We start from the raw sequence: 24,722 nt of genomic DNA on the forward strand, positions 1-24,722 counted from the left end.
GTCGATTGGAATTTGGGTTGGGCCGGTTCTCATTTGGGTTTGGGCCAAAGGCTTAGGTTGGGCTAGCTCACTAAGACTGGGCTTGAGTTCTAGTTCATTGGATTGGGCCCAGGCTAAAGAGTTGGGCTGGAGCTAGTTTTGGGCTTGGTTACATAAGCCCAAGGTTTGGGCTGGATTAAGGGATTGGGCTGGGTTCTATGGGTCGGTTTTGACCCATTTTCAGGTCGAGTTGGCCGATTTCGACGGATAAGAAAGCTGGAACTTTCCCAAGCTCCAGTCAACCTTGATTCTCAACCACAACCTACGATCTACCTACCAAAATGAAGACAAACAAGTGTAGATTAGGATGGTACATTTGGTTTCCACGGTCATGGCCCGAGGTGGCCGAAAAATGGCTTGAAAGCTGCCGTACTTGCCGGAAAACTGGAAAAGAGAAAAATACGTATAAACAGGGTTAAAACCTTCGATTTTTCAGCTCAAGTACAACCTGGGTTCCCAGAAACTCTCACTAGAGATGAAGATACAACCTAAACTCAAAGAATCACCTTGGTTCGTTGGGCTTCTAAGTTAAGTCGTCGGAGCAAATGGTGGTTCCATCGTATATGCCTAGTTCCAAAGTTGACAGGGGCGAGAAGGGAAATGAAGTGATGATCTTGTTGTGATGCTGGTGACTGTCTATATGTGTGTGTTGGTTCTCAGAGGTAATGGTAGAGAGATGAGGGAGGGTTTCACAGGGAAAGAAGGGAGAGAGAGAAAGATCCGAAAGTTGTAACGGGGAGGAGGAAGAGAGAAGTATAAGTGGACTGGGGGACAAAAAGGAAAATGGGCCCCCACTTGGCACACCATTTAACACCCAAATAGTAGCCATTTCAAAATATCTAGCAAAATCTTATGAAATTACCAAAATACCCTTCCGATAAAAAATCCGTAAAATTATTCGCGACAGGTTGTTACATTATTCAAAGAAGAAAAGAATTGAAAGAAACACCGGTAGAACATGAGATGTTATTGCTAGTTGTTGTTCTACTAGCGCTTCAAATGATGACGCAACAATACTAGTTTCCTCAATTGAGCAAATTATATTGAGATTTGACTATGGAATTGAAACATTTCGACCTTGGAAGGCTGGTAGAGAAAAGTGCCATTGAAAAGATTGAGGAAGATGAGTTGTTATTGCTAGTAACTGCTCTATTGGTGCTTCAAATGATGTCTCAATGGGCAATGACGAGTCAGGAATTTCGTTTATGTTTGAATTCAAATCTTCATTTGATTGTTCAGATGAAGTTAAATGTGTTTCATCTGCAGTCGCATCGCCTTGAAGGGAAGTTTTAAATGCTTCTGGTTGCTCAACTATGTGTACACCAGTCAATGCATTGGGAAATGATGATAAGAAACACTTAATTGTATCTGAATGCATATGTTGCTCTACACAATTAAATGGTTGGGGCAGAGTTTCTTCTGGAATTTCATAACCCTGAAAGCATAAAACCCATATTCAGACTGCATGTTTTTTGAAAATTAGTTCAAGAAAAACAATGTTAAACCGATAAAACATAATCTTAAACTGCTAAGTAGCTTGTTAGAAAAGAGTGTAACAAGGAATAAGCTCAAACTTTTAAATCCAGTCAAACAAACGAAAATCTCAGAGATTGCTCAGAACATCAAATGTAAAAATAAATTCCATTAATCTCAAATCTTACTAGAAGATTCAATAACATAGAATACTTAAGAAATCAAACCATGTTAGTTGTGTACAACTAAAAAATGAGTAGATGTATACCTCAGGATAGGATTTTGATATCTCTACAAGTCGATGGTGGAAGGCTCTCCTCAAATGCATATGCCCACCACCTTCATATTTCAACTTGTCATCATTCTCCACTGCATCAACATTCATGGTGACACGAAGATCTAGCTTCATATCAATGGTTCTCCCATCCTTAGCAAGCACTTTCGTAATCTCAATAACCTCAGGTAAAACAAACTTCAGCTGAGCCAAGTGACTAATTGTAAACCTCCTAAAAACCCATGTGAAGAAAAAAAAATCAGGCCTAATTTATTTCTTCAGCAACCAACCAAACCAAATAACAGATTAAAAAGAAACCTTTCTCAGTTCCTATCAGTTAAGCACTCGATTTTCTGGCGAAGATTGGTAAGACTTGGCATCAAACCCCTGAACCGCAATAATCAAATCGAAACATGCAAGCAAAAAAAAAAAAAAAAAAACTCACTCAAAATCTTATACCTGAACAACAATGAAAAAGAACCCATACAAAAAAGTCTATCAAAATCCACCAAAAATGTCAGGAACAAAATACAAAAACGTAATAAAGAACCGAAATTCACGAAACCTTACTTTTCCGGCAGCTTCTCAAAGGCGCTAACATGGGTCTCAGTCGGGTTTTCCTTGGACCAAGAATCGATATTTCATCTCGCAGATTGGATCTGAGTTGCCTGTTGCTTTTGGGTCTGCTCCCATAAGAACTTATGACGGAACTGTCCTGGCTTCTTAGACGTTTTGGAGCTCAATGAGTCGATTTCTGCAACTCGAAGCTTTGGGCTTAAATGGGGTTTCTCCGATTTGAAGGTTAGAGAAAAACTGGGCACTATTATTTTGGATAATGCTAGAGATGCCAAATGTTTAAACTAAATTTTGTAAACCAAATGGCGTGGATGTTGAGCGCAAGTTGCCTTTTACTACAATGGTGGAAATATGTTGAGCCTTTGCATGACAGCGTGAGTTCAAACTAAATCAGTTGCTAATCAAACATCTACTCTAACCAAATTTATCGTTTACAACAAAAAAAAAAAAAAAAAAAGACATGAATGTTGATGATTGGATTATAATTAAATATTGATTAGCGTGCTTATGTCTTATTGATGTCATATTATTTGATTTGCATTGGCCTTCAATATGCTCCATTGAACGAGATTTTATAGTATATAGCCAAATTAGTTTCCTAAGTATATAAATGTTAATTTTTATGAAATTAATCAAATAGAGCAAAAACTCTATTTTTAATAGAACCAACTATCCTCAAAATTAAAACCTAATTACACCTAAAAACTAAAACCCTTATTTTGTGAGAGGAGGAAGAGTGGCCATTGAGGAACAGTGCGACCATTGCAGAACAATGCATTGTTGAAGAAACCATGAATCATGCATGTATGTTAACTGCACCATTGTGGAACTGAAATACATTTTGGTTTGGCAACAATAAGCACACATGTTGAAAAATAAATTAATTTATTAGAATCATTGGGAGACATAAAAACAGCCATTAAATCGATACATTGTTTTGATGACAATTTTTATGAAAACAATTACTTCAAATTTTGGGGGTGGAATATGAGAATGCTCAACCCCTTCTAGTGAAAAAGGCAAAAACGAAATAACATAAAATGCATCCATTTGGCGTTTTGTTTCTTTTTTATTTGAATTGGAGGGCACATTGGTCTTTTAAGCGAGTTTTTGGCTATTATTATAAATTTTATAAAAAACTGACAATAATTTTTGGAAGTGTGATTAATGTTGAGATTTGTTGATATTTTACTGTAGATTTCGAGTCGACTTTATAAGTGTCCTATTCTTTGATAACCAATTTCATATTTGTACTTCTACTAGTTTACCCAACCTTGTCAATGTTTCATGCGAGAATATGGATGGTAATTTACATGCGAAGACTACTAAGATCACGGTTTTGTTTTTAAATCTCACATTTGCTAAATGAATAAACTTTCACGTTAATCTAAGTTTCGGATACTTTTTTTTATTTTATATAAAATATCTTCTTCAACAAAATAAAAAGTATCATTCAAAAATCAAATATATCAAATACACAAAAATCGACACCTAGTTTGGTGGGTCGGTCATGACATGATTGAAATAAAGTTCAACCTAATTTGTATTCTCGAAATCTTTTTATCTCTTACAAAAGAGCGTTTATCTTTGCATTAAAAAATTATTCCTTTTTAATATCAAAAGCGGGTACTTTGTTTTCGAAGTCTCAACTTTGGAAGGAAATTTGTTTTTTAAGGGTTCTTTAGATATTGTCCTCAAAAAATCATGATTTCTAAATATAAACCCACATATAATTAAACATCCAACAGTCAAATAAACTGCTACATGAGAATATAAGTAACCTACTATTACCAATTATTTACAATTTTTGCCACACCATTTTACACTGTTTCTCACACTTGAATTTTAGCTTCAATCAAGGGCCTTAAAATCTGATTAATCATCCTGACCATTTTTTTTTTAATTTCTACAACAATCTAGTGCATTACCTTATTGAGGGTAAATTATTCTCCTTATATATAATAGTAACACATCTCTACTAATTTACCTATATAAATAGTATTGCCCTATAGTAGGTTATTTACCTACAGTATATACACATTCTCGTATTTCTTTTGGCAATTTACCTATGATATACGCAAATAATATTCTCATATTTTGTAGGTATTTTACCTATAATGCAAGTAGATAAATTAATAGAAAGTAGGTAAATTATGTTTTTCTTTTTCTTTTTCTTTGTCCTAAAATTAATTTACCTGCAATTTTATCTCCATTAATTTATATATTTTTACCTTGACAACAGTTTTTTTTTATATATTTTTAAAGTACAATAATTCACCTATATATAATATGGACACATTGTAATGGTAAATTGGAATTCGAGTGTGCCAACCATAGGCTTTTCTCCTTTTTAAATGTGTTAAGGAAAGATTGAACCAACAAATCCGTAAATTTGTGCCAATTCGAAATTGATTATCAAATTGATATTATCATGGATCCAAACCAACAAATCCCTACATTTATATCTAAAATATTATTTTGGGTAATTTTGTATAAAATCAATAAAAAGTTACAATATTGACAATAGATCAACAATATTTATGTTAATTATAAATAGGTCAATTATGTATTATGATACTTAAATGCCTTTAAAATAAACAATAATTACAAAATCTGCCTCTATATCTATCACACTCTTTCTCATATTTTTATATTTTGGAATAGGTCAATACGAATTCAGACACTACAATGTAGCGTCTGTTTCCTGATTCTGTTTTTCACATTTGGATTCAGACGTTGTGTTGCAATGTCCACTTCCTAGTTTTGTTTTTTCCATCACTCATCGTGCGACTCTTGATTTTTACATTTGGATTCAGACACTACAATGCAGTGTTTGTTTCCTGGCTCAGTTTTTATATTATTTTTACATTTGGAGACAGATTCATTTCCTAACTCTTTTTTCTTTTCTTTTTTTTTTTTTTTTTTTTGTGACATTTTGATTAAGACACTGCAATGCAGTGTCCTTTTTTTTATTTTATTTTTTATGCAGTATCTGATTTGGGCTTCAATTAAAACATGTTGAAAACCAATTTGTCCTTCGTTATCCATGGCTAATCCCATTGATCATTGTAAGTGGAAAAGTGTGCAAATCCGAAAGAGAAGTCCTACTGCATTGTCACATTTCAATGTAAATGGAAAAGTGTGAATATTTGTATACTAACGAGCAGCAAAGCGATAACTATGTCCATATTCAAGTGTTACAAAAATCTAGTTACAAATAAACTAAAAATCAAAGTGAGTTCGGCATTTGGGCATGCTTGAAAACGCAATCTCAGTTTCGAGCCCATCAAATTGGGCACCTCGCTAAATTCCTTTCAAATTTTTACTGTCAACGTATGAAACGTGTAAAGCAGCACCAAAGCATCGCTCTAATGAAAAACACAATTCCACACACAGCTGAAGCAAAATCCAAAATTTCCATCAATTCGAAATGTGAGACCAATCCAATAATCCATACAACAAAAAGATGCATACCCAAATCAAAATCAATCAAAAACACAGGAAAATCATCCAATTATTGAAACCCTGTATCGCAAACTAAATGGAAAACAAGACTCACAAATTGAGGGAGGCAAGGCCCAATGGGGGCACATGCCCCCTCTAATCCCTTTTTTTTTCATTACAAATTATTCAATTAATCATATTAAAATAGTGAAAATCTTCTTTTAGTTTTTAAATGTCCCTCCGCCTTGTATATTTTTCTCACGCACCAATGTCTAAACCTCGTTGATTGCATGTATTTGGTTAATTAGTACAAATGAGCATTAGATTGTCAACAATTAAAGACAAAATTAGACAATAGAGTAATAAAATTAGGCATTTTGTAATTAATTTTTCAGCATTTGTAAAAGAACTAGCTTTATTTGTCCAAAAAAGGAGCTCAAATTTTTTTAGGTGCCCCTCTTAGTTAAATTTCTAGCTTCGTCCCTGGATTAAGTCCAAAATTAAAATCAACCATTTTTATATGGTTCATTAGTAAAAATTTTATTGACCTTTTACTATATTTCTTTATTATTTTTGTAAAATCATTAATTCCCCTTTACAATTTGCTTAGAATTAATTGTGTACATTAAACATTTAAATGAGGGTATGTTAGGCATCTGAAATTTTTTAAATGGGTAAAGTCAAACATAATTAATGAATTTGCTTATTTAGAGTTTAGTGAATGAGTTTTATTCGAGCAAAAAACTTATATTGGGTTTTATGTGGAAAAAAAATTGAATTTCAAGGGTTAAAGTCATATTTTCAGTTTTTCTTATAATCACAAAAACAAATGTTCGAGTCCAAACATAACTCTCATTTAGACATATGAGCGGAGATGGATATCATTTTTAATGGGAGTTTTAAAGAAAATGGCCTGAAACTATTCATTCTTAACCAAAAGGACATTTTGTGTATGAAAAGTCCATAATGGATCAAGTTTTTTTCTTTATTTACTCTTATGCCCTTATTTTATTATTGTAGCGGGGTCCACAATGATGTTGACATTTATGTCTGGAAATACATTATTTTATATGATGTTATTCAACTTATGCTAATTTGCTGCCAACTCTTCGTGTTTCCATCATGTTGTCGATGTTATGGAGCTCTTCTTCTGTCAAATTGTTCCAGTACTATTCATCACTTTCTACTAGCTCTGCATCTCTTTCTCTATCTTCTTTCACCTTGTAGTACATTTTTGTTGTTTCTTATTTGAAAATTTGAAGCTTCCAATAGCGCTAATGACTAATCCTTGTTTTGTTATAAACATACATTTCTTCTTTTTCTGCTACTAATACCATATCATACCTAAAATCTTCAAACTCATCTAAGGCTAGCATTTAGATCCCTCGAAATTTTAGAATATTTTTGTATGAAGGAGTCCACCATATCTTTGTAATAATATCCATCCCTGGTTTTGGATCAAAGATGGACTGATACAAAGCATATTGTAATTGTAACTCATTCATGGATTGTGATGCTTTGCTCAAGATCTCATTTTGCATATCTGATGACATTATTCTTAATTTTGCTTTTGAAATTTCTTCTAATATGATATCATCTATTATTAAGTCTAAAGATATATTCCTAAGAAAACTTTCATATCTTTCTTGTTTTTTCTTTGTCACTTACATGCTAATGTTGTTTATTATTTTGATGCTGCTTCATTTCAATGTTGTCTTCTAAAAACTCAATCTTAATCTCTTCTATGGGTTCATTAGCCTCTTGTTCTATGAGTTTATTTTTCTTTCTTTTTATGCTGATCAGTTTCCAAACCTATTTTCAATTCTCTTTTCAAGGTGTCACTTGCCTTCTGCTGCATATTAAGAGATTGGAGTTCTTGGTTCATTTTGGTAAACTTACTGAGTAATGACTCATGGTCTCTAGAAATGACTTGAAGGCTGTGCTCAAGAGAATGAATATGATGCTGGCTTTGATGGATACTAAAATTAAACTATCAAACTCTTGTTCTAAGGCTATAATTAATTTTTCATGACCTAACCTCATGCTTGGCTGTTTGATTTGAATATTCCAAAAATTATCTAAGAGAACCTGTTGCCTATCAGAAAGTCCTGGTACTCTTGACCTATACCTCAGAGTTAGATTTCTGATTTCTTTAACAATATTGTCATTAAAGTTGAAAATTGGTACTGGTGGTGATGTTGATCGGTTTATGCTATTTTGTAATCCATTAAATGGTGGAGGTCCATGGTACATCATTATGCTATTAAAGTGTGCTTTTCTGCGTTGTGGTCTTGTGCCATTTGAGGATGATGGTCCACGATATTCCATTTATGTTCAACAAATTAATCTTGATAATATATCAGCTAACGTATTGTCATTACCTTTTATATGTTCAAAACTTGGCTTAAAACCATTTCCTATAATTGAATCAATAAAATTAACATATCTTTAGGCTGCTTGTTTATTAGCATGTATTTTGTTATAATGAGAAACCATATTTTGACAATCTGTTCTAATCCTAAATACTTCATTATGTAAAAATAAAGAGAATGCTTCAAGTGAGTTAATTATTCCTAAAATTTCTAAATCTATTGATGGTAATCTTGATTGTACATCACTAAATTTTCCTGATGAATATCTACAAACTTGTTTGTCAGACTTTAGAGACTCCTTATGCTTTTTCTGGTTTAGTATATATGCTCATCCTAATGATGAAGCATCTGTTTCAACTATTTTGTAACTATCATCTAATGGTAATATTAATGGCTTAAGTTTAGTAATTTCTTCCTTTATATTTTGAACTAATTTAATATCTTCACTATTAAAATACTTTTGTCTAGCTTTGTTAGCTTTACTGTGTAATACTGCTATTTTTCTTCCTAAATTAGGGATAAAATTTCTTGCATAATTTAACAATCTTAAAAATGCTTGTAACTGTTTTTTATCTTCTAACTTATCTGGAAATTCTAAGACCTTTTTAATTATATGATCTTGTAATTGTATTATACCCGACTTGATATACATTCCTAAAAATTCTATATCTTGCTTTTCTAATGCTCTTTTATTTTTGCTAATCACAATTCCATTATTGATAAATTTGTGTAAAACTATCTTTAAGTGTTTTCTATGTTCATTTCTATTTTTACTATGTACTAAAACATTACAAAAATTATCATATGTCTTGAAAATTTGATCCATCTTTCTTTGAAAGATCGATGGAGCATTTTTAAGCCCAAATGGCATAACAAGCCACTCAAAATGTCCTTCTGGACAATTAAAAGTTGTCCACTCTTGATTCTTCTGCTAATCGTATTTGCCAAAATCCTGATTTACAATCAAATTTACTAAAATATTTACTCTCTTGAATTTTATTTATAAGCTCATCTTTATTTGGTAACTTATAACTATTTCCATGTGTATTATCATTTAATTTCTTGTAATTATAAACTATTCTAGCCTTACCTCTCTTTAGTTCTGAATGTTTTCTTAACAATAAATGTTGTTGATCTATGTCTAAACTTAGAGGGTCTAATGACTTTTAAATTTAACAACTCTTTGATTTGCTGCTCAAAATCTTGTTTATCAATTAAACTACAAGGCATATCAACTGGCTTTATGGTTAAATCTAGATTAATTATATTTAATTTTGCTAGTATTTTATTTTTACTCCAATGTAACTGTGGGTCTTCTCCTATAATTCTAGTTTGTTATGCTAATTGTAACAATTCTTCTAAACTCTTTGGTCCATCTAACTGTAATATTTCTATATAGTTTCATTATTCTAAAATCGGATATTTATGTTAAAATATTTCTTCATCAAACTCTTCTATATTATTATCCTCTTCATTTTCTTTTGAGTTTTCTAAATAATAACCATCTTGACTACAAGATTCTTCTATACTTATGTTTTTGTATGCTTCTACAACATTACTTTGGTCAGTTATTGTAATGCCTTTTTTGAAAAATGTTATGTTAGGATTCATGAATAAAAAAACCCTTGTAAACTTTTCAAAAAATTTAAACCTAAAATGAATGGGTGTGATCTTACTGGTGAAACCTAAAATGAATGGGTGTGATCTTACTGGTGAAACAAATGTTAATGGTAAATTAAATTGTTGTTTTTCTACTTTAATAGACTCATTATTAATACAATGTGTTAAGTAAACTAGTCTCTCATCAAACTGTGTTATTCTCATTGGTTTTGGTAATTTTTGTCTATATTTTTCTGGTACTAACTCTTCTCTTATGACACTCTTTGTGCTTCATGTATCTATCATGGTTGTTGTTTTTATTGTATGTTCTTTTGCTAATTCTATTTCACAATTTATGGTAAGGCTAAATAGCCAAAATGGTCATTGAGATTTGCATAACTCATTACTTTGGTCATTGAGATTGAAAATCAATAGAAATGGTCCTTGAGATTGTCCACCATCCATCATTTTGGTCCTTCCGTTAAAAACTCTCTGGGCAATTTTCAAAGCTTCGTAACTCAATCGTTTCTTAACCATAATATATCAAAATGAAGATAGGAAATTGTAAAACAAAATTATACCTATTTGGAAGCCCAATGGTTGTCGGAGATGGCCAGAAAATATCCTCAAAGGTAACTGGTCCGCGGAAAAACTGGAAAACTCGCCGGAAACTGGGTAAACTTTAAATGTTTCTTCAATAATCAACGAAATTGAGTGATTCAACAACAAAAATTATAATTCTTGACGAGAAAAAGAGAATGGTATCTTTCTTGATGCTAACTCGTCATGGTTTGGCTGGAAAACTGCTCGAAAGTGGCTAACTCGAAAATGGTTAGCCACTTTCGAGCCGTTTTCCGGCCAAACCACGGTGAATTAGCAGTCAAGAAAGATACCATTATTTTCATCTCATCAAGAAGTATGATTTTCATTTTTTAATCACTTATGATTTTCGTTTTTGAATCACTCGATTTCGTTGAGTAGCAAATAAGTTATAAACGTTTAAAGTTTACCCATTTTCTGGCGAGTTTTCCATTTTTCTGGCGAGTTTTCCATTTTTCTAGCAGACCAGTCACCTTTGAGGCTATTTTCCGGCCCTTGTTGTCTAAAGGTTTTCAAGGGTTGCTGTATGTTTTGTCTCCCTAGAGCCCTCCTTTGTCATTTTTCTTATGCCCAGTTTGGGTATTATCAAATTATTTTGTTCTGATAATTAAAAGCAAACCTTTTTGGATATTTTGGATAATTTTCCCTTTTTTAATTGGATTAGGAGATTGCATGCAGTCTAAGTTAGGGAACGTAATTCCTGATCAGTGCAAGAATAGTAAACATGGAACCAAAACCCTATATATATATATATTCATTCACCACATCAACAATTTCACCCACCACAATCTTTGCATCCTAATATTTGCTTTGAGCTTGGAACTTCTCACGAATCATGATGAACGTACACCGCCAGAAGAACGCAGAATGCTAGAACGTGGTTCGGCTGCGTCGATCGTGACGAGAGCAAGAGAGAAACGTCTGCTACCAAGAGAAAATTCAGGCGCGTCGATTGTGCCAAAAGTAAGAGAGAAACGTCTGTCGCTAAGAGAGAAGGGAATACCTTATTCAAAGAAGAAGAGAATCGAAAGAAACGCCGGTAGAAGACCTGCTACCACCGCTGATGATGAAAGTGAGGACTCCGACATTGATTTTTACATTTACATGGCTCCGAAACCGGAAGAGATTGAGCTTTCCTCTCACTTGAATCGGTTGTCTTGGTCGAAGGGGTCCGATTTAGGGGCGGCACTAGCCTCGTTAATCAAGCAATTAATTAAAAAGGATTTCATGGATGATTATGACTATCTGGAAGGAAATTTAATAACTTTTACGACTTTTCTACAGAGATACTTTAATTTCAGGAAAAAGGATTCGGCTTCCCTCTTAAAGAAGCAGCTTTCGCTTCATACCATAGGCTTGCTAGAGCGGCGGTGAAGCTTCTGCAATGCTTGGCTGTTGTGAGTTTCTTTGGTGCAAGTAACTAGAAGGAGACTGAGACTGCAATGCAGGTTGTTTGGAATTTTGTTAGTGCTCCGGAATCTGCGAAAGAGCTTTTGCCAGAGGTTCTGGTTGCCGGAATATATGCTTGGATGTTTCTTCTTACAACCACGGAGGGATGGCGGCTCAGCTACAACTACTGGAATGGGGCGATTTCTTACTTCTCGAATCTGTTAGAGCACGACGATAAATCAGTATGTGTGGTGGCTACTAAGCTCTAGCTTTGATATTTGAGATTGGTAGTTTGGACAAGTTCTGGAGATCTGAAGAAAAGGATCCGAGCGCGATCAAGTATTCAGATTTGCAACAATTGCTGACAAAGAATGTGTTGGAAGCTAACCAGGTCCTGGAGTCGAGGGGTCGAAGGCAGCAAGGAGCTCCTGAGCAAAACGTCCTGTCTGTATCGAAGAATGAAGAAGAAGAAGAAAATGAAGGGTTGGCCTCCAACGGCTAGTTTTTTGTTGTTTAAATGTGTGAGTGAGAAATGTACACTCCAGATTAAATCACTTAAATCCCAATGAAGGGTTAGGATTTAATCTAGAGTAATAAGGTAATTTTAGTGTTTAAATATTGTCTAATCACCCACTCTTTTACACAAGTATGGGTGATGGAAATGTACCATACCCTTGCACATTTTCTCTACTTAATGAAGTATGCTGCTGCATTTTTTCTGCACAACTTGGAAGTTGAAAATCACACTCCAATATCCTCTTAATTCTCAGCCATTTTACCCCTAAGAAACCAATCCAAAAACTATAACCAAAATCATCCAAACAAACAAATACTATCATGGCCTCAGAGATCAGTTTCTGATCTGAAAACTTTCTGGGCATAATATGTGAAAGTTTAAACTTTTGGGAGCACCAACGAAGTGTCCTCAACAACAACAACCAACAAACAATTCCAAAATGAAGGGATCCAGCAGTAGCAGTGAGCTAAAAGCTCCAATCTTTGATGGGGAGAATTATGATTTTTGGAGAATAAAAATGACAACCATTTTCAAATCCTATGATCTATGGGATATGGTTCAACACAGTATGAACTACCTGAGATGGAGATCGATGCTCTAGAGGAGGATCTCACAGAAACATAACTCAAAACACTGAAGCAGAATCGGATGGAGGATGCTAGAGCACTTGGAATCATTCAAGGTGTTATCTCAGACACCATTTTCTCAAGGATAGCAAATGAAGAGACTACAAAGGGAGCTTGGGAAGTTTTACAGCAAGAGTACAGAGGAGACACTAAAGTCAGAAAGGTAAAACTTCAGTCCCTTAGAAGAGATTTCGAGTATACAAGAATGAGGGAAAATGAGCTGTTAAAAGACTACTTCACTAGGCTGTTTGATGTTGTAAACAAGATGAAAACATATGGTGATGAACTGCTTAATGAAAGAATTGTCTAGAAACTGTTGATCAGTTTGACTAAACCATATGATTCGATAATGAGTGTTATTAAAGAAACCAAAGACACTGAAACTCTTAGTGTGCAAGATGTGATAGCATCTTTAAGAGCCTTTGACCAAAGACTCGAGAGGCATGCTGATTTTGCATCTGAGAAAGCCTTTCAATCACTCAATGTTGGATCTGATAGTCAAGCCAGTGCAAGCAATCAGAAACCACAGTGGAAGGGCAAGAACAAGAAATGGGAAGGAAGAGGGTATCACAACTTTAGACCTAACCAAGGCAGCAACATTAATGCAGGTCCAAGAATCAAACAACAATGTAAACATTGTGATAGATTTCATCTTGGAGAGTGTTGGTTCAAAGACAAGCTTAGGTGCCACAAATGCAATAGGTTTGGGCACATTTTGAAGGACTGCAAATCAAAGAATGTGCAGCAAGTAAACTGCGCAAATCAAGTGGAGGAAGAAGCAAATGTGTTATGTGCTTTCAATGCAAAAGTGGAGAAAAACAATGAAGTGTGGTACATTGACAGTGGTTGCAGCAATCACATGACTGCACATGAGTCATTACTTATTGACATTGACACAAACTTCACTGGAAAAGTGAAAATGGGGGATGGAAACATTGTCAAGGCCACTGGAAGAGGAACTCTGGTTATCAACACTAAGAAAGGACGAAGATGCATAAGGGAGGTGATGCTAGTGCCAGGATTGGATGAAAACCTATTTAGTGTAGGTCAAATGATGGAGCATGGGTATTTCCTACTCTTTGGGGGAACTGTGGTTGAGATCTATGATGACAGATCCCTATCAAATTTAGTGACCAAAGTGGAAATGAAAAACAGAAGTTTTCCACTTGTGTTGAAATACTTAGACGAAGCGGCAAGGAAAGCAAGTGTGACAGGTTCTATGAAACTATGGCACAAGAGGTTTGGTCACTTAAACATGACAAGCCTAGAAAATCTACAAAAGTATGAAATGGTACAAGGGATACCTAAGATCGATCACTGCAATGAAATCTGTGAAGGATATGCATTTAGGAAACATCACAGGGATCCATTTGAAGTTGGCAAGGCTTGGAGGGCAACAAAGCCACTTGAATTGATTCACACAGATGTGTGTGGACTAATGCAAACAACAACAATCAGTGGAAACAGGTATTTCCTAACCTTCATTGATGACTACTCACGGATGTGTTGGGTGTATTTCATGAGGTTCAAGTATGAGGTATTCATAATATTCAAGAAGTTCAAGGTAATGGTGGAATTACAAAGTGGATACCAAATCAAAAGACTGAGAAGTGATAGGGGAGGTGAGTACACCTCACATGAGTTCAATGCATTCTGTGAAGATGTGGGGTTGGAGAAGTAACTCACTGTGGCATATTCACCACAACAGAATGAGATTGTAGAAAGGAAGAATAGGACTATAGTTGAAATGGTTAAGTTTATGATGAATAAGAAGAACATGCCTTATATACTCTGAGATGAAGCTGTGAACACCTCAGTGTACCTATTGAATAGGTGCCCTACTAAAGCACTGGACAAGAAGACACCATTCGAAGTGTTCAGTGGTAGGAAGCCCTCTGTGAAGCACCTGAGAATGTTTGGCTCAGTGTGTTACACTCTCATCCCTCACCAACTAAGGCACAAGTTAGAGAAATCAAGTAACAAGGATATTTTGAAGGCTATGGTACTAGTGAGAAAGGGTACAGAGTTTATAATGTGTTAACTCAGAAGATAATCCTATCAAGGAATGTTATCTTTGATGAAGACTCAATGTGGAACTGGGAAACAAAGATAGAAGAAAAGGACAGTGTCTCTCTACAACTTGACCTCAACAAAAGGCAAACAAGGGAGCCTATAGAGACCTTAGTTCAAGAAGAAGTCACAGATAATGGTGACATACAAGGGATTCCATAGCAAGCTAGTATGAGTCGACAATCAAGTCAATCACATATAACAACTCTAAGTTCAACTCCAGTGAGATTGAGAAACCTTGATGAGATTTATGCTATATGTAATTACTGTGTAGTAGAACCAGAAACATATGAAGAAGCTGAGAAAGACAAAGCTTGGAAGAAAGCAATGAAGGAAGAGCTTGAAATGATAGAGAAGAATGACACTTGGGAACTTGTAAATCGACCAAGTGACAAGCCTGTGATTGGAGTGAAATGGGTGTACAAAACAAAACTCAACTTAAATGGTTCTGTGCAAAAGAACAAGGCCAACTTGGTGGCCAAAGGTTACTCACAGAAACTAGGTGTAGACTTCAATGAAACCTTTGCTCCAGTAGCAAGGTTAGACACCATAAGGACTTTGATAGCCCTAGCAGCTAAGAAGGGTTGGAAGTTACATCAATTGGATGCCAAATCTGCATTTCTAAATGGAGTGCTAGAGGAGGAAGTGTTTGTGGATCAACCTCAAGAGCTCGAAGAGCTTGGTACAGTGAGATTGATTCATATTTCACTAAAAAAGGATTTCAGAAAAGTCCTAGTGAAGCTACACTCTACACCAAGACAGAAAGCAACAATAAGACACTCATTAGCTCAATCTATGTGGATGATGTCGTCTACATTGGAAATGATGCTATAATGATTGAAGAGTTTAAAGAAAAGGTGATGAAGAGGTATGAAATGACTGACCTTGGCCTCTTGCATCATTTTTTTGGCATTGGGGTAATTCAAGAGGCAAACAACATTTTCATTCATCAAAGGAAATATGCTGAAACCTTGCTTGAAAAGTTTGGTTTGAAGGGTTGCAAACCGGTCTCTACACCTCTAATTGCAAATGAGAAACTTAAGAAGGATGATGGAAGTGAATCTGCAGATGCTAGTCTCTACAAGAGTATTGTTGGCAGTCTATTGTACTTAATTGCAACAAGGCCAGGTCTAATGTTCACAGCAAGCCTACTTTCTAGGTTTATGTAGAATCCTAGCAAGATACATATGGGCACAGCTAAGAAAGTGTTGAGATATGTGCAAGGAACACTAGATTATGGGATCAAGTATGAAATGGGGAAGTCAACTATCCTAATTGGATTTTGTGACACTGATTGGGGTGGCAGTGAAGATGATAGCAGAAGCACATCGGGCTATGCTTTCACCTTTGGTTTAGGGGTGTTTTCATGGGCCTCTGTGAAGCAACAAAGTGTCGCACTATCCACAGCCGAGGCGGAGTACATGAGTGCATCAAAAGCAACGGCTCAAGCTATTTGGCTAAAGTTTATACTCAAAGATTTTGGCAAATTACAGGTTGATGCCACATCACTCTTGTGTGACAACACCTCTGCAGTTGCCATGACCAAAAACCCAGTTTTTCATCAAAGAACAAAGCATATCAAGAGAAGATATCATTTCATCAGAGAAGCATTGCAAGACAATACAATCAAACTAATCTATTGCAGCACAGAATATCAGATCGCATAAATATTCACAAAAGCACTACCGAATAAGAGATTCAATTACCTGAGGGGTTTGTGTCACACCCTAAATTCGAAAATAAGGATGATAATCGAATTAGGGCATGAATAGTATCTAAAAAAAATTAAAATTTACAACAAATGTATGATGGAACCAGAGCCATCTAAGAGTTCACTTAACCTTGTTTATTTAATACAACATGAGTTTAAAGAGTTCAACTCTTACAACATACTCTTAAGATACTAAAACACTTTATTCTAAGTACAACTAGGAAACAAGCACACACATGATATGGCTATCCCTTTTAGAGACAGGTCATCATCAAGTTCCTCCATACTGGTACCTGCAATAGCTAAAAAGGGGGTGAGCATTTCATGCCCAGTAGGAACCATATACCCTTCAAGTTAACTTATCACGGTTAATCAAAGTGACATCCAACAAACAATATGGTAAAATGCAAACGATATGACAAATAAGTACACAAGAACTCACTCCCTTCTAATCCCACTAACTTATATTTATGGCATCCAAACCCGCACGTCCCATACCATGCTTATACCACTTGGTTCTGAACACCATAAAATATAAGTTAACTCCCATTCCTCCCTTAACCCCGAATTTTATTAGTAGTTTCAGTTTCGTTAATTTGGGCCCTTCCCCCGACGCCCAACTACATGTTCAAGCCCTTCACCCTACGCTTGAACATATATAAGTTTCCAATACTTTGTTTAAGCAACTTTTCACAACACAACGCTTGCTTCTAAAACATGTAAGGCAACCTGAGCATTTCAATTTCACCGACACAATTGTAAACCTCAACATATTCAATCCAAAAATTTTCCATAGCTTAACCACTCATCAACACATAATAACATTTAACAAAATCAAGATATATAACATACACCAGAGAGGAAACTGTCAGTCCATAACACAACAATGACAATCAAATGTTTCCATTCCAACCAATTATTTCATTACTATTGTAATAGGTATAATTACTAGTATCCCAAAGATTAAACATAATATAGAACTACAATCGGGAAATAGAGTCCCTACCTCAAGTCCAGCTAACTAGAATACCTTTCTAAGCCTCCAAAGTGTCTGGAGTCACTCCCAGACCTAAAATCACATAAATAATAATAATAATAAAAGTTAACTTAAAACTGGAATAAAAATTCAATTTCAGTCTATCAAAAGTTTACCCAAATATACCCATCACAACCTCTTGATAAACCAAGCTTAAATCTCCATATTGTGACCCCATTTTCATCCCTCAAAACTCTATGGAAAAGGATGAAATTACTTGGCTTTTAAAGCTTAACAAACCTAGTTTCTAATCTAAAACGAGTTTCCCAAAACGGGTTTAAGAGAAGAAAATAATCAAGTTCCAAAGTTGAGTTCGCAAACAGTTTAATCTGCAGAAAATCTGCAGATTTCAGATTTTTTTTTCACATTTTCACATCATATTTTCCATAGAAGATCCCAACCAAAATCAATGAAATAAATTGGGCTTTTTTCCTTGTCATGTCTAATTTCAAATATATAAGAAGACTTTTTAAAAACATGTAATGGATTGAGAGAAAACAAGAGCCAAAATGAGGCTCACGAAACTGCAGTTTTTCTAGAACTCAAAGTTGCAATGGTAAGAAAATAGAAAATTAACAAATTTAAGCTAACCTTTTGTACCAATCGAAGAACACACTAGCACCCTCTCAGCTCCCTTTTTCCGATTTCCCACTTTTCCCTCTCCGAAACGTCTCACTCTCCTCTAGTTCTTCAAAGAGAGTTAGAAATACTCCCTTTAATCCCATCACTGCATATCTGTTTAGGATGCTTACTCACTCCCCCTAGACTATCAACGTCACCCCCTAACATTTATGGACAGAATCTGGATATCTTGGTTCCCCACCGTGTGATGGTTGGGAAGAAGAAGAAGAGTTGGGATGTCTACCACGTATAAAGCATCCTTTGTCTGTTTCTTTTTTCCTTTTTTTTTTAAACTAAAATAATTTTACTCCTATAATATATATATATATATATATATATATATATATATATGTATGTATGTATGTATATGTATATGTATGTGTGTGTATATATATATGTATATGTATGTATATAAAATATATTTTTCAAATGTTACAGTTTGCTCGGAATGACTCCTAGAAGTAGTTTAGAAGGGAGTGTTGGAAGCTAACCAGCTCCTGGAGTCGAGCAGTCAAAGGCAGCAGGTAGCTCCTGAGCAAAAGGTCATGTCTGCATCGAAGAAGGAAGAAGAAGAAAATGAAGGGTCGGCCTCCAACGGCTAGTTTTTTGTTGTTTAAATGTGTGAGTGATAAATGTACACTCCAGATTAAATCATTTAAATCCCAATGAAGGGCTAGGATTTAATCTGGAGTAGTAAGGTGATTTTAGTGTTTAAATATTGTCTAATCACCCACTCTTTTACACGAGTATGGGTGATGGAAATGTACCATACCCTTACACATTTTCTCTACTTAATGAAGTATGGCTGCTGCATTTTTTCTGCACAACCTGGAAGCTGAAAACCACACTCCAATATCCTCTTAATTCTCTGCCATTTTACCCCTAAGAAACCGATCCAAAAACTATAACCAAAATCATCCAAACAAACAAATACTATCAGAATGTTTTGACGAAACTCATGTCTGTTTACCCAAACATGAGAGGTGATGTGAATGCTGCGAAGAAAGTCCGCCAAGTTATGATTTATTTTCAGAATTTTTGCTGCCCGGGAGCATCTGTAACGGTCAATGGGATTGATCTGAAGGTATCGTCATGGTACCAGATGATTCAGTGGCAGTTTTTTAAGGGTTTTTATAGCTGATGGGTTTGAACGACACATGAAGGAAAATGAGAAGCTGTGGAGGGTGTTTAATTTTGATCCATACGAAGTCACCGAGGTTGGTCAAGAATTGTATGTGTCTACTACTGATAAGAGCAGGACCCGTTTCTTTTTACCGAAAGAAAGAGATCCGTACATGCTAACGAAGAAAGATACAAAGAAGGAGAGAGTTTGGAGGAACTCTCGTTTAGACAAGGCGAGAACGCAGTTGATGAACAAACAACGCGGTTTGTCGCAGGAACTGAACAGCTGGATCTAGTTCATGGCAGAGTTGTTAGCTTTAATTCTTGTTTGTTAGCATTTCAGAGATAATTTCTAGAGAAGAATGTTAGCAGAGTCAATGTAAAAGTAGTTTAATTCAATAGTAATGCAAACTTTTCTTTTTTTGATCATATGATTTATTCTCTCTAAAATTAGTGTAGCATAAAGCAATAAATAGCAACATTGCTTTCGTTCTCTTATTGTGGTTTTCCAGCCAAAAACCGGCTAAACAAATCAAACGCCTCTCGTGGTTTGTACTCCGGAACTGTATGTCCAGACCCCTGCAACAATACATTAAAACGAATGTATTAAAATCGATAACTGAATCCAATCAAAAGGACCAGCTAGATACAGTTTCAGTATAGCCTATCGTACGTAGAAAGAAAAACATTTTCGTGCGCTGACCTTTACAGTTAGAAAGGTGAGGTTATTCTCATAACCTTGCGTGTACCTGCGACCATTTACATTCGATTATTCACTACACAAGTACCATATTTCACAATGTTTGATGACGGAAATATGTAATGATATTTACCCAGCAACTTGTCCGTTCGAAGTCCATGGCCTCCATTCATCCACAATCTTATAACCAAGTGATCTAGTCCATGCTTCACTCCCAGTGAAAGGAACACACATATCATGATCACCACTGCCACGAGAAATCGAATAGGAATGCATATCAGTTATAGCATTCAATTTTCATTTACTTCTCCCATTTTAGCACAATTAAAGCGAACATTGATGCAGAGGTGAAAAGAAAGCTTTAGAGAATTTTCGACAGGCATGACTTTAATAGATGACATTGTAATTGGAGATTTACCTATATATAAGTGCCCGATAACCCTTTGCAGTGAGGTTCATGTGGTACTTGATCATACTTCCAGAATCATGATAAAATTCGATTCTGCTTGTGCATAATTCCCATGAAAAATCCTACATAGTGCAAAAAGGATTTCAAAAAGCTACAATGCTTCTCGGAGCCAGCAGGACTAGACATTCACAAACTTTCGTTTCTGGTTTAAAACATTAACTCTGATAAACCTCACCGTTTCTGCATGGATTGCCTTCCTAACAGATTCATTGTTCAACCATTCAGTAGCAACCTCATCATTCTGCAGGAGACATATCAAATCTAAGGCTGCTTGTACATGAGAATAATATTCTAGTATCGAAGTTGAACAACTTTCTTTTAGCCTTTTCAGGGAAGTATACTTACTATCGAAGCAAGAAATTAATGGCTGACAATGGGAAAGCGGATCAAAAGATGAAAATTGTAACAGACTAAGCAACTTACAATACACGGAACACTTTCATTATCCATCAGCTCCGGCCAAGTTGGAACAATACCATCCCTCACAGGAGCTCTAAGAGGCCAGGCACGACCAAACATTCTTTTTCTGACAGCAAGTGGCCTTTCAGTCTCACCCAACCCTCGAAAGCTAGATGGCAATCCGCTCTTTGTAACTTTTCTGTTCTTACTCGAATCTGTGCTGTGATAGCATGGTTCCAGAATGTCATATATGTTCAAATCTTCTATGTTCTGGGATCAACAAAAATCTTAAAGTCAGTTAAATAAAAACATAGCATTCCATGTTATACACAAAATATTGAGATTTGTATTACCTTGTCAACTTTTTCAAGCTTGCTCCCACAAGTATCATTCACCGGATAAATGTACTTTCCTCCGCACGCCGTGTTAACCTCCTGAAGCACAAACACGTCTCACCCAAATTACTACGATTTTTTATTTTTATTTTTATTTTTTTATTCTATTTTTTTTTTGTGGTGGGGGGCAAAGGGGGTGAAATTAGCATTACAATGCCAGTGTCAAATTGGTCATTCTATACAAACCTCATATAGATCATCTGATATCAGTCCCATCCCGTGTGCAAACGGAACAAGAGCGTTACCATCGAATTTATCATCCGTAACGCCATTTCCCACCAGATAACCCTGTGTTATGTAGTCATTTGAGGTTTGGAGCAAGATATTATTCAAATTTACAAAAGGATTACCTATACAGATAAATACCTTGAAGTTGAGAACAGGCGTTACACCAGCATCAATTCCTGTTGAAACATCCAGAGCTCCACCTTATATTTTGGTTTCAATATGTAAGTTGACTTCTAACGTTAACATTATTGACTGCTTTACCTTTCACTACTTCAGAAGAAAGCGTCGGCACGTAGACTCCGGCATATGACTCCCCAGCAATAAAAAATGGGTTGGAGAGGAACTCAGGGTAAATTTCAAACCACTGTTTACAAGAGAGCAGATGCATTAGTACTACTCTGGGAAATTAGAACAAACAAAATGTTAAACGAGTTCTTATACTATACATCAATGTAAAGTATACGTTGCCTTTCAAATGGATCACATCCACCTATTAAGTTCTCTTTGATTTTTGACTTTACATCCAGCCGTTAAATTCCACAATGTATACCATACATTGAGGTAATCTAGATTTTTCGGCGTTAAAATCTTTTCAAGTTGTTTCCTTTTTCACCTTGAGGAGAAATGTGTGGGAATCAGAGGCAGTCTTTAGATCCCCAGTTTCATAGTCAGTCTCATTTTTTGAGTAAGAAAATCCAACACCAGCAGGAGAGTCCAGATATATAATGTTGGAAACCTAATAACATGAAAATAATTTATTTCACTTACACAAAGAAAAATAAGAAATAAAATTCAGAGATAATATTCATTTCACATCTCAAAGTTGCAACCTTCGACCAGCTATATGGATTAAGTTGGAGTTGGAGCAGACTTCCCTTGGTCATGGCCTTTTCAAAATTGAATGGCCCTGAAAAATATGGACAGAATCAATGTTTTCATAGGCTAATTAAATTAACAAAAGTTTTCAACTTCATGAGAATTATCCCATCAGTAAATTTTATTCAAGGTGACGTTAGAAGATGGATTACTCGGGTAGAAAACTTATCTATTCTAATCCTCAGAAAATGGTAGGATATCAACAATTTATTACGTATCCCCTCTAATCCTACAAAATGAATAATACTTCGCCTCTACCTTTATTTCTTACTTCAACATATATGAGTTTTCCGATTGAATTCACTCCTGAGCACCAAACGAGCCCAATATGTTTTAGCCATTTGAATGTAGACACATTATTTCAAACCAAGAACATAGAAGAATCAAATACTTGAAGACAACATGTAATGACTATAAGCAATAAAATGAACTGTGAAACAATACCATGCTCATAAACAAAGCCATCAAGGCTGGAGCATCCAGGTCCACCATTGAGCCACAGAACCACCGGATCCTCCGCCGGCTTCCCTTCTGATTCGACGAAATAGTAGAACAGGTTCCTCCCATGACTCTGGTCAACTGTCACATACCTTCAAAACAAACCCACAAAAACATGAACAACCATAACACGAACAATCCCAGAAATCCACACGTACTTAAACTGACAAAAATCTTACTTACCCAGCATAGTGTTTTGAAGGAAGAGTGCCACTGAATCCAGGAATCTGGGTTACGAGTGCAGATTGAGGAGCTGATTGGGTTGGCAAAATGCTCAAGAAGGTGTAAATTAATGGCACAAAAAATAAATATAATACTCCCCCAGCCATTACTTCTGATAAAATTTGGAAAAACAAGAAGGATGTCGTATATCAAATCAAAACACTGTGAGAAGAGAATTTATATGATCTTTTCTGGGATTAAATAATAGTTAAGTGGGCTGATTAGTGATTGAATTGATTAGTCTGCCATACAAGTTGCTGACTTTTGTAGCTGTTGCTTACAAGCCAAGAAAAAGAAACAGTAAAGTGGAATAAAAGGATGATCAAAGTGAGAGCTGCTAAAAGCATCAAATGCTGAAGCCGCTAAAACTCTGCTGTTGTGCTGCAGCAGCAAGAGTGTGGTCTTCTGGACCAATGGGTCACTGACACGTGTTGAGGTTGACCAATCACGTGTCTTGGCAACTGAAAGTGGAAAGGTGCCCCATAATTGTGGGGACAATTTTGGTGTTTCCGGCCATCATTAGCCCAGCCCTTAACGTGTGAGGGTGGGAGTGAGAGTGACAGGGAAGAAATGTGCGATGCCAATGGATTGACCAAGACTCTTTTTTAAGGTTTAATTAATTAATTAACAGTTGTCACTTAGTACCGCAGTTTAATGATTTTTTTTTTTATTTGTTAATAAGATGTTTTATGTTCGATTCTCATTAAATGCAAATTTAAACCATATTATTGTTAGTTCATTGTGAAGCTTAGTCCACTCTTCTTAATGTGATAATATCGTTTGTTAATAAAATATTAACTATTATATTAGAAGATAATATATTTTAGCTTCACGTTTGGCAACTTCCAAAATTAACAACACATGTTTTAAGAGAATACAAACTAATAAGAGTAAATTGTAGCAATGGTCCCCTAACTTTAACTCAATTGGAGCAATGGTCCATCAACTAAAAATCAATTACCATTGGTCTCTCAACCCATCAAAACGTGCAACTATGGTCCCTCAACTAAAAATTCATTACCATTGGTCCATCAACTTTAATCCAACAAGAGAAATGGTCTCTCAACTATGGTCCCTCAGTTTTAAGCTAATTGGAGCAATGATCTCTCTTTAACTCAATTGTAGCAATGGTCCTTCGAACATAACTCATTTTGACAAAATTCTGACGAAGTTGACAAAAATGACCATAGTTACACGTTTTGATGAGTTGAGGGACCCAATTGTAGCAATGGTCCTTCTAACATAACTTATTTTGACAAAATTCTAACGAAGTTGACAAAAATAATCATAGCTACACATTTTGAAGAGTTGTGGGACCAATAGTAATAGATTTTTAGTTAAGGGACCATTGCTCCAATTTGATTAAAGTTGAGGGACCATTGATACAATTTACTGAACTGATAAAGTAGAGTTCTATGAGTAGAAAATAACGGCTTTTCTAAGGAACTGATAAAATAGAGTTCTAT

At 35.4% G+C, this 24,722-nt stretch overlaps 3 protein-coding genes, 1 long non-coding RNA gene and 1 pseudogene across 6 annotated transcripts; 2 read left to right on the plus strand and 3 right to left on the minus strand.

Annotated features, from left to right (window-relative positions):
- Positions 1-911: 911 nt before the first annotated feature.
- On the minus strand, positions 912-2,271 carry LOC148693680 (uncharacterized; annotated as a pseudogene). Its single transcript, XR_015952451.1, has 3 exons — positions 2,246-2,271; positions 1,781-2,018; positions 912-1,474 (listed from the first exon to the last, which is right to left on the minus strand). The product of XR_015952451.1 is annotated as an uncharacterized LOC148693680 (transcript).
- A 10,660-nt stretch (positions 2,272-12,931) lies between these two features.
- LOC148693681 (uncharacterized) lies at positions 12,932-16,148 on the plus strand. Its single transcript, XM_088678089.1, has 5 exons — positions 12,932-13,072; positions 13,220-14,376; positions 14,743-14,927; positions 15,254-15,518; positions 15,668-16,148. Exons 1-5 carry the CDS (start codon positions 12,932-12,934, stop codon positions 16,146-16,148), a joined length of 2,229 nt encoding a protein of 742 aa, XP_088534215.1.
- An 18-nt stretch (positions 16,149-16,166) lies between these two features.
- Positions 16,167-16,646, plus strand: LOC148693682 (secreted RxLR effector protein 161-like). The gene has a single exon (XM_088678090.1). The coding sequence runs from the start codon at positions 16,167-16,169 to the stop codon at positions 16,644-16,646; it is 480 nt and encodes a 159-aa protein (XP_088534216.1).
- A 105-nt stretch (positions 16,647-16,751) lies between these two features.
- On the minus strand, positions 16,752-18,458 carry LOC148693683 (uncharacterized). Of its 2 annotated transcripts, none has more exons than XR_015951837.1 (3): positions 18,318-18,458; positions 17,697-17,759; positions 16,752-16,983 (listed from the first exon to the last, which is right to left on the minus strand). It is a non-coding gene; the product is annotated as an uncharacterized LOC148693683 (long non-coding RNA). The 2 variants fall into 2 exon arrangements; XR_015951838.1 differs by having other exon boundaries at positions 16,859-16,992.
- Positions 18,459-19,843: 1,385 nt separating this feature from the next.
- Positions 19,844-23,482, minus strand: LOC137729621 (serine carboxypeptidase-like 20). Its single transcript, XM_068468601.2, has 14 exons — positions 23,218-23,482; positions 22,981-23,126; positions 22,491-22,567; positions 22,274-22,396; positions 21,922-22,024; positions 21,799-21,836; positions 21,619-21,720; positions 21,391-21,471; positions 21,062-21,307; positions 20,814-20,879; positions 20,588-20,700; positions 20,303-20,416; positions 20,173-20,218; positions 19,844-20,048 (listed from the first exon to the last, which is right to left on the minus strand). The coding sequence occupies exons 1-14, from the start codon at positions 23,361-23,363 to the stop codon at positions 19,965-19,967; spliced, it is 1,485 nt and encodes a 494-aa protein (XP_068324702.2). The 5' UTR covers positions 23,364-23,482; the 3' UTR covers positions 19,844-19,964.
- Between the last annotated feature and the right edge of the window lie 1,240 nt (positions 23,483-24,722).

The sequence above is a fragment of the Pyrus communis genome, chromosome 10 (genome assembly GCF_041283825.1).
Source record: "Pyrus communis isolate YQ-2024b chromosome 10, ASM4128382v1, whole genome shotgun sequence".
NCBI lineage: Eukaryota > Viridiplantae > Streptophyta > Magnoliopsida > Rosales > Rosaceae > Pyrus > Pyrus communis.

Bases quoted from the DNA above. Each gene is read 5' to 3' on its own strand.
- LOC148693681 (XM_088678089.1), top strand. From the start codon at position 12,932: ATGGAGGATGCTAGAGCACTTGGAATCATTCAAGGTGTTATCTCAGAC. The intron at 14,377-14,742 runs GTATTTCCTAAC...CCTATTGAATAG, and splicing joins ACAACAATCAGTGGAAACAG to GTGCCCTACTAAAGCACTGG. The intron at 14,928-15,253 runs GTACAGAGTTTA...ATTACTGTGTAG, and splicing joins TATGGTACTAGTGAGAAAGG to TAGAACCAGAAACATATGAA.
- LOC148693682 (XM_088678090.1), top strand. From the start codon at position 16,167: ATGGGCACAGCTAAGAAAGTGTTGAGATATGTGCAAGGAACACTAGAT.
- LOC137729621 (XM_068468601.2), bottom strand. From the start codon at position 23,363: ATGGCTGGGGGAGTATTATATTTATTTTTTGTGCCATTAATTTACACC. The intron at 22,025-22,273 runs GTGAAAAAGGAA...TCTTGTAAACAG, and splicing joins CCCACACATTTCTCCTCAAG to TGGTTTGAAATTTACCCTGA. The intron at 20,219-20,302 runs GTAAATATCATT...AAATGGTCGCAG, and splicing joins TCGAACGGACAAGTTGCTGG to GTACACGCAAGGTTATGAGA.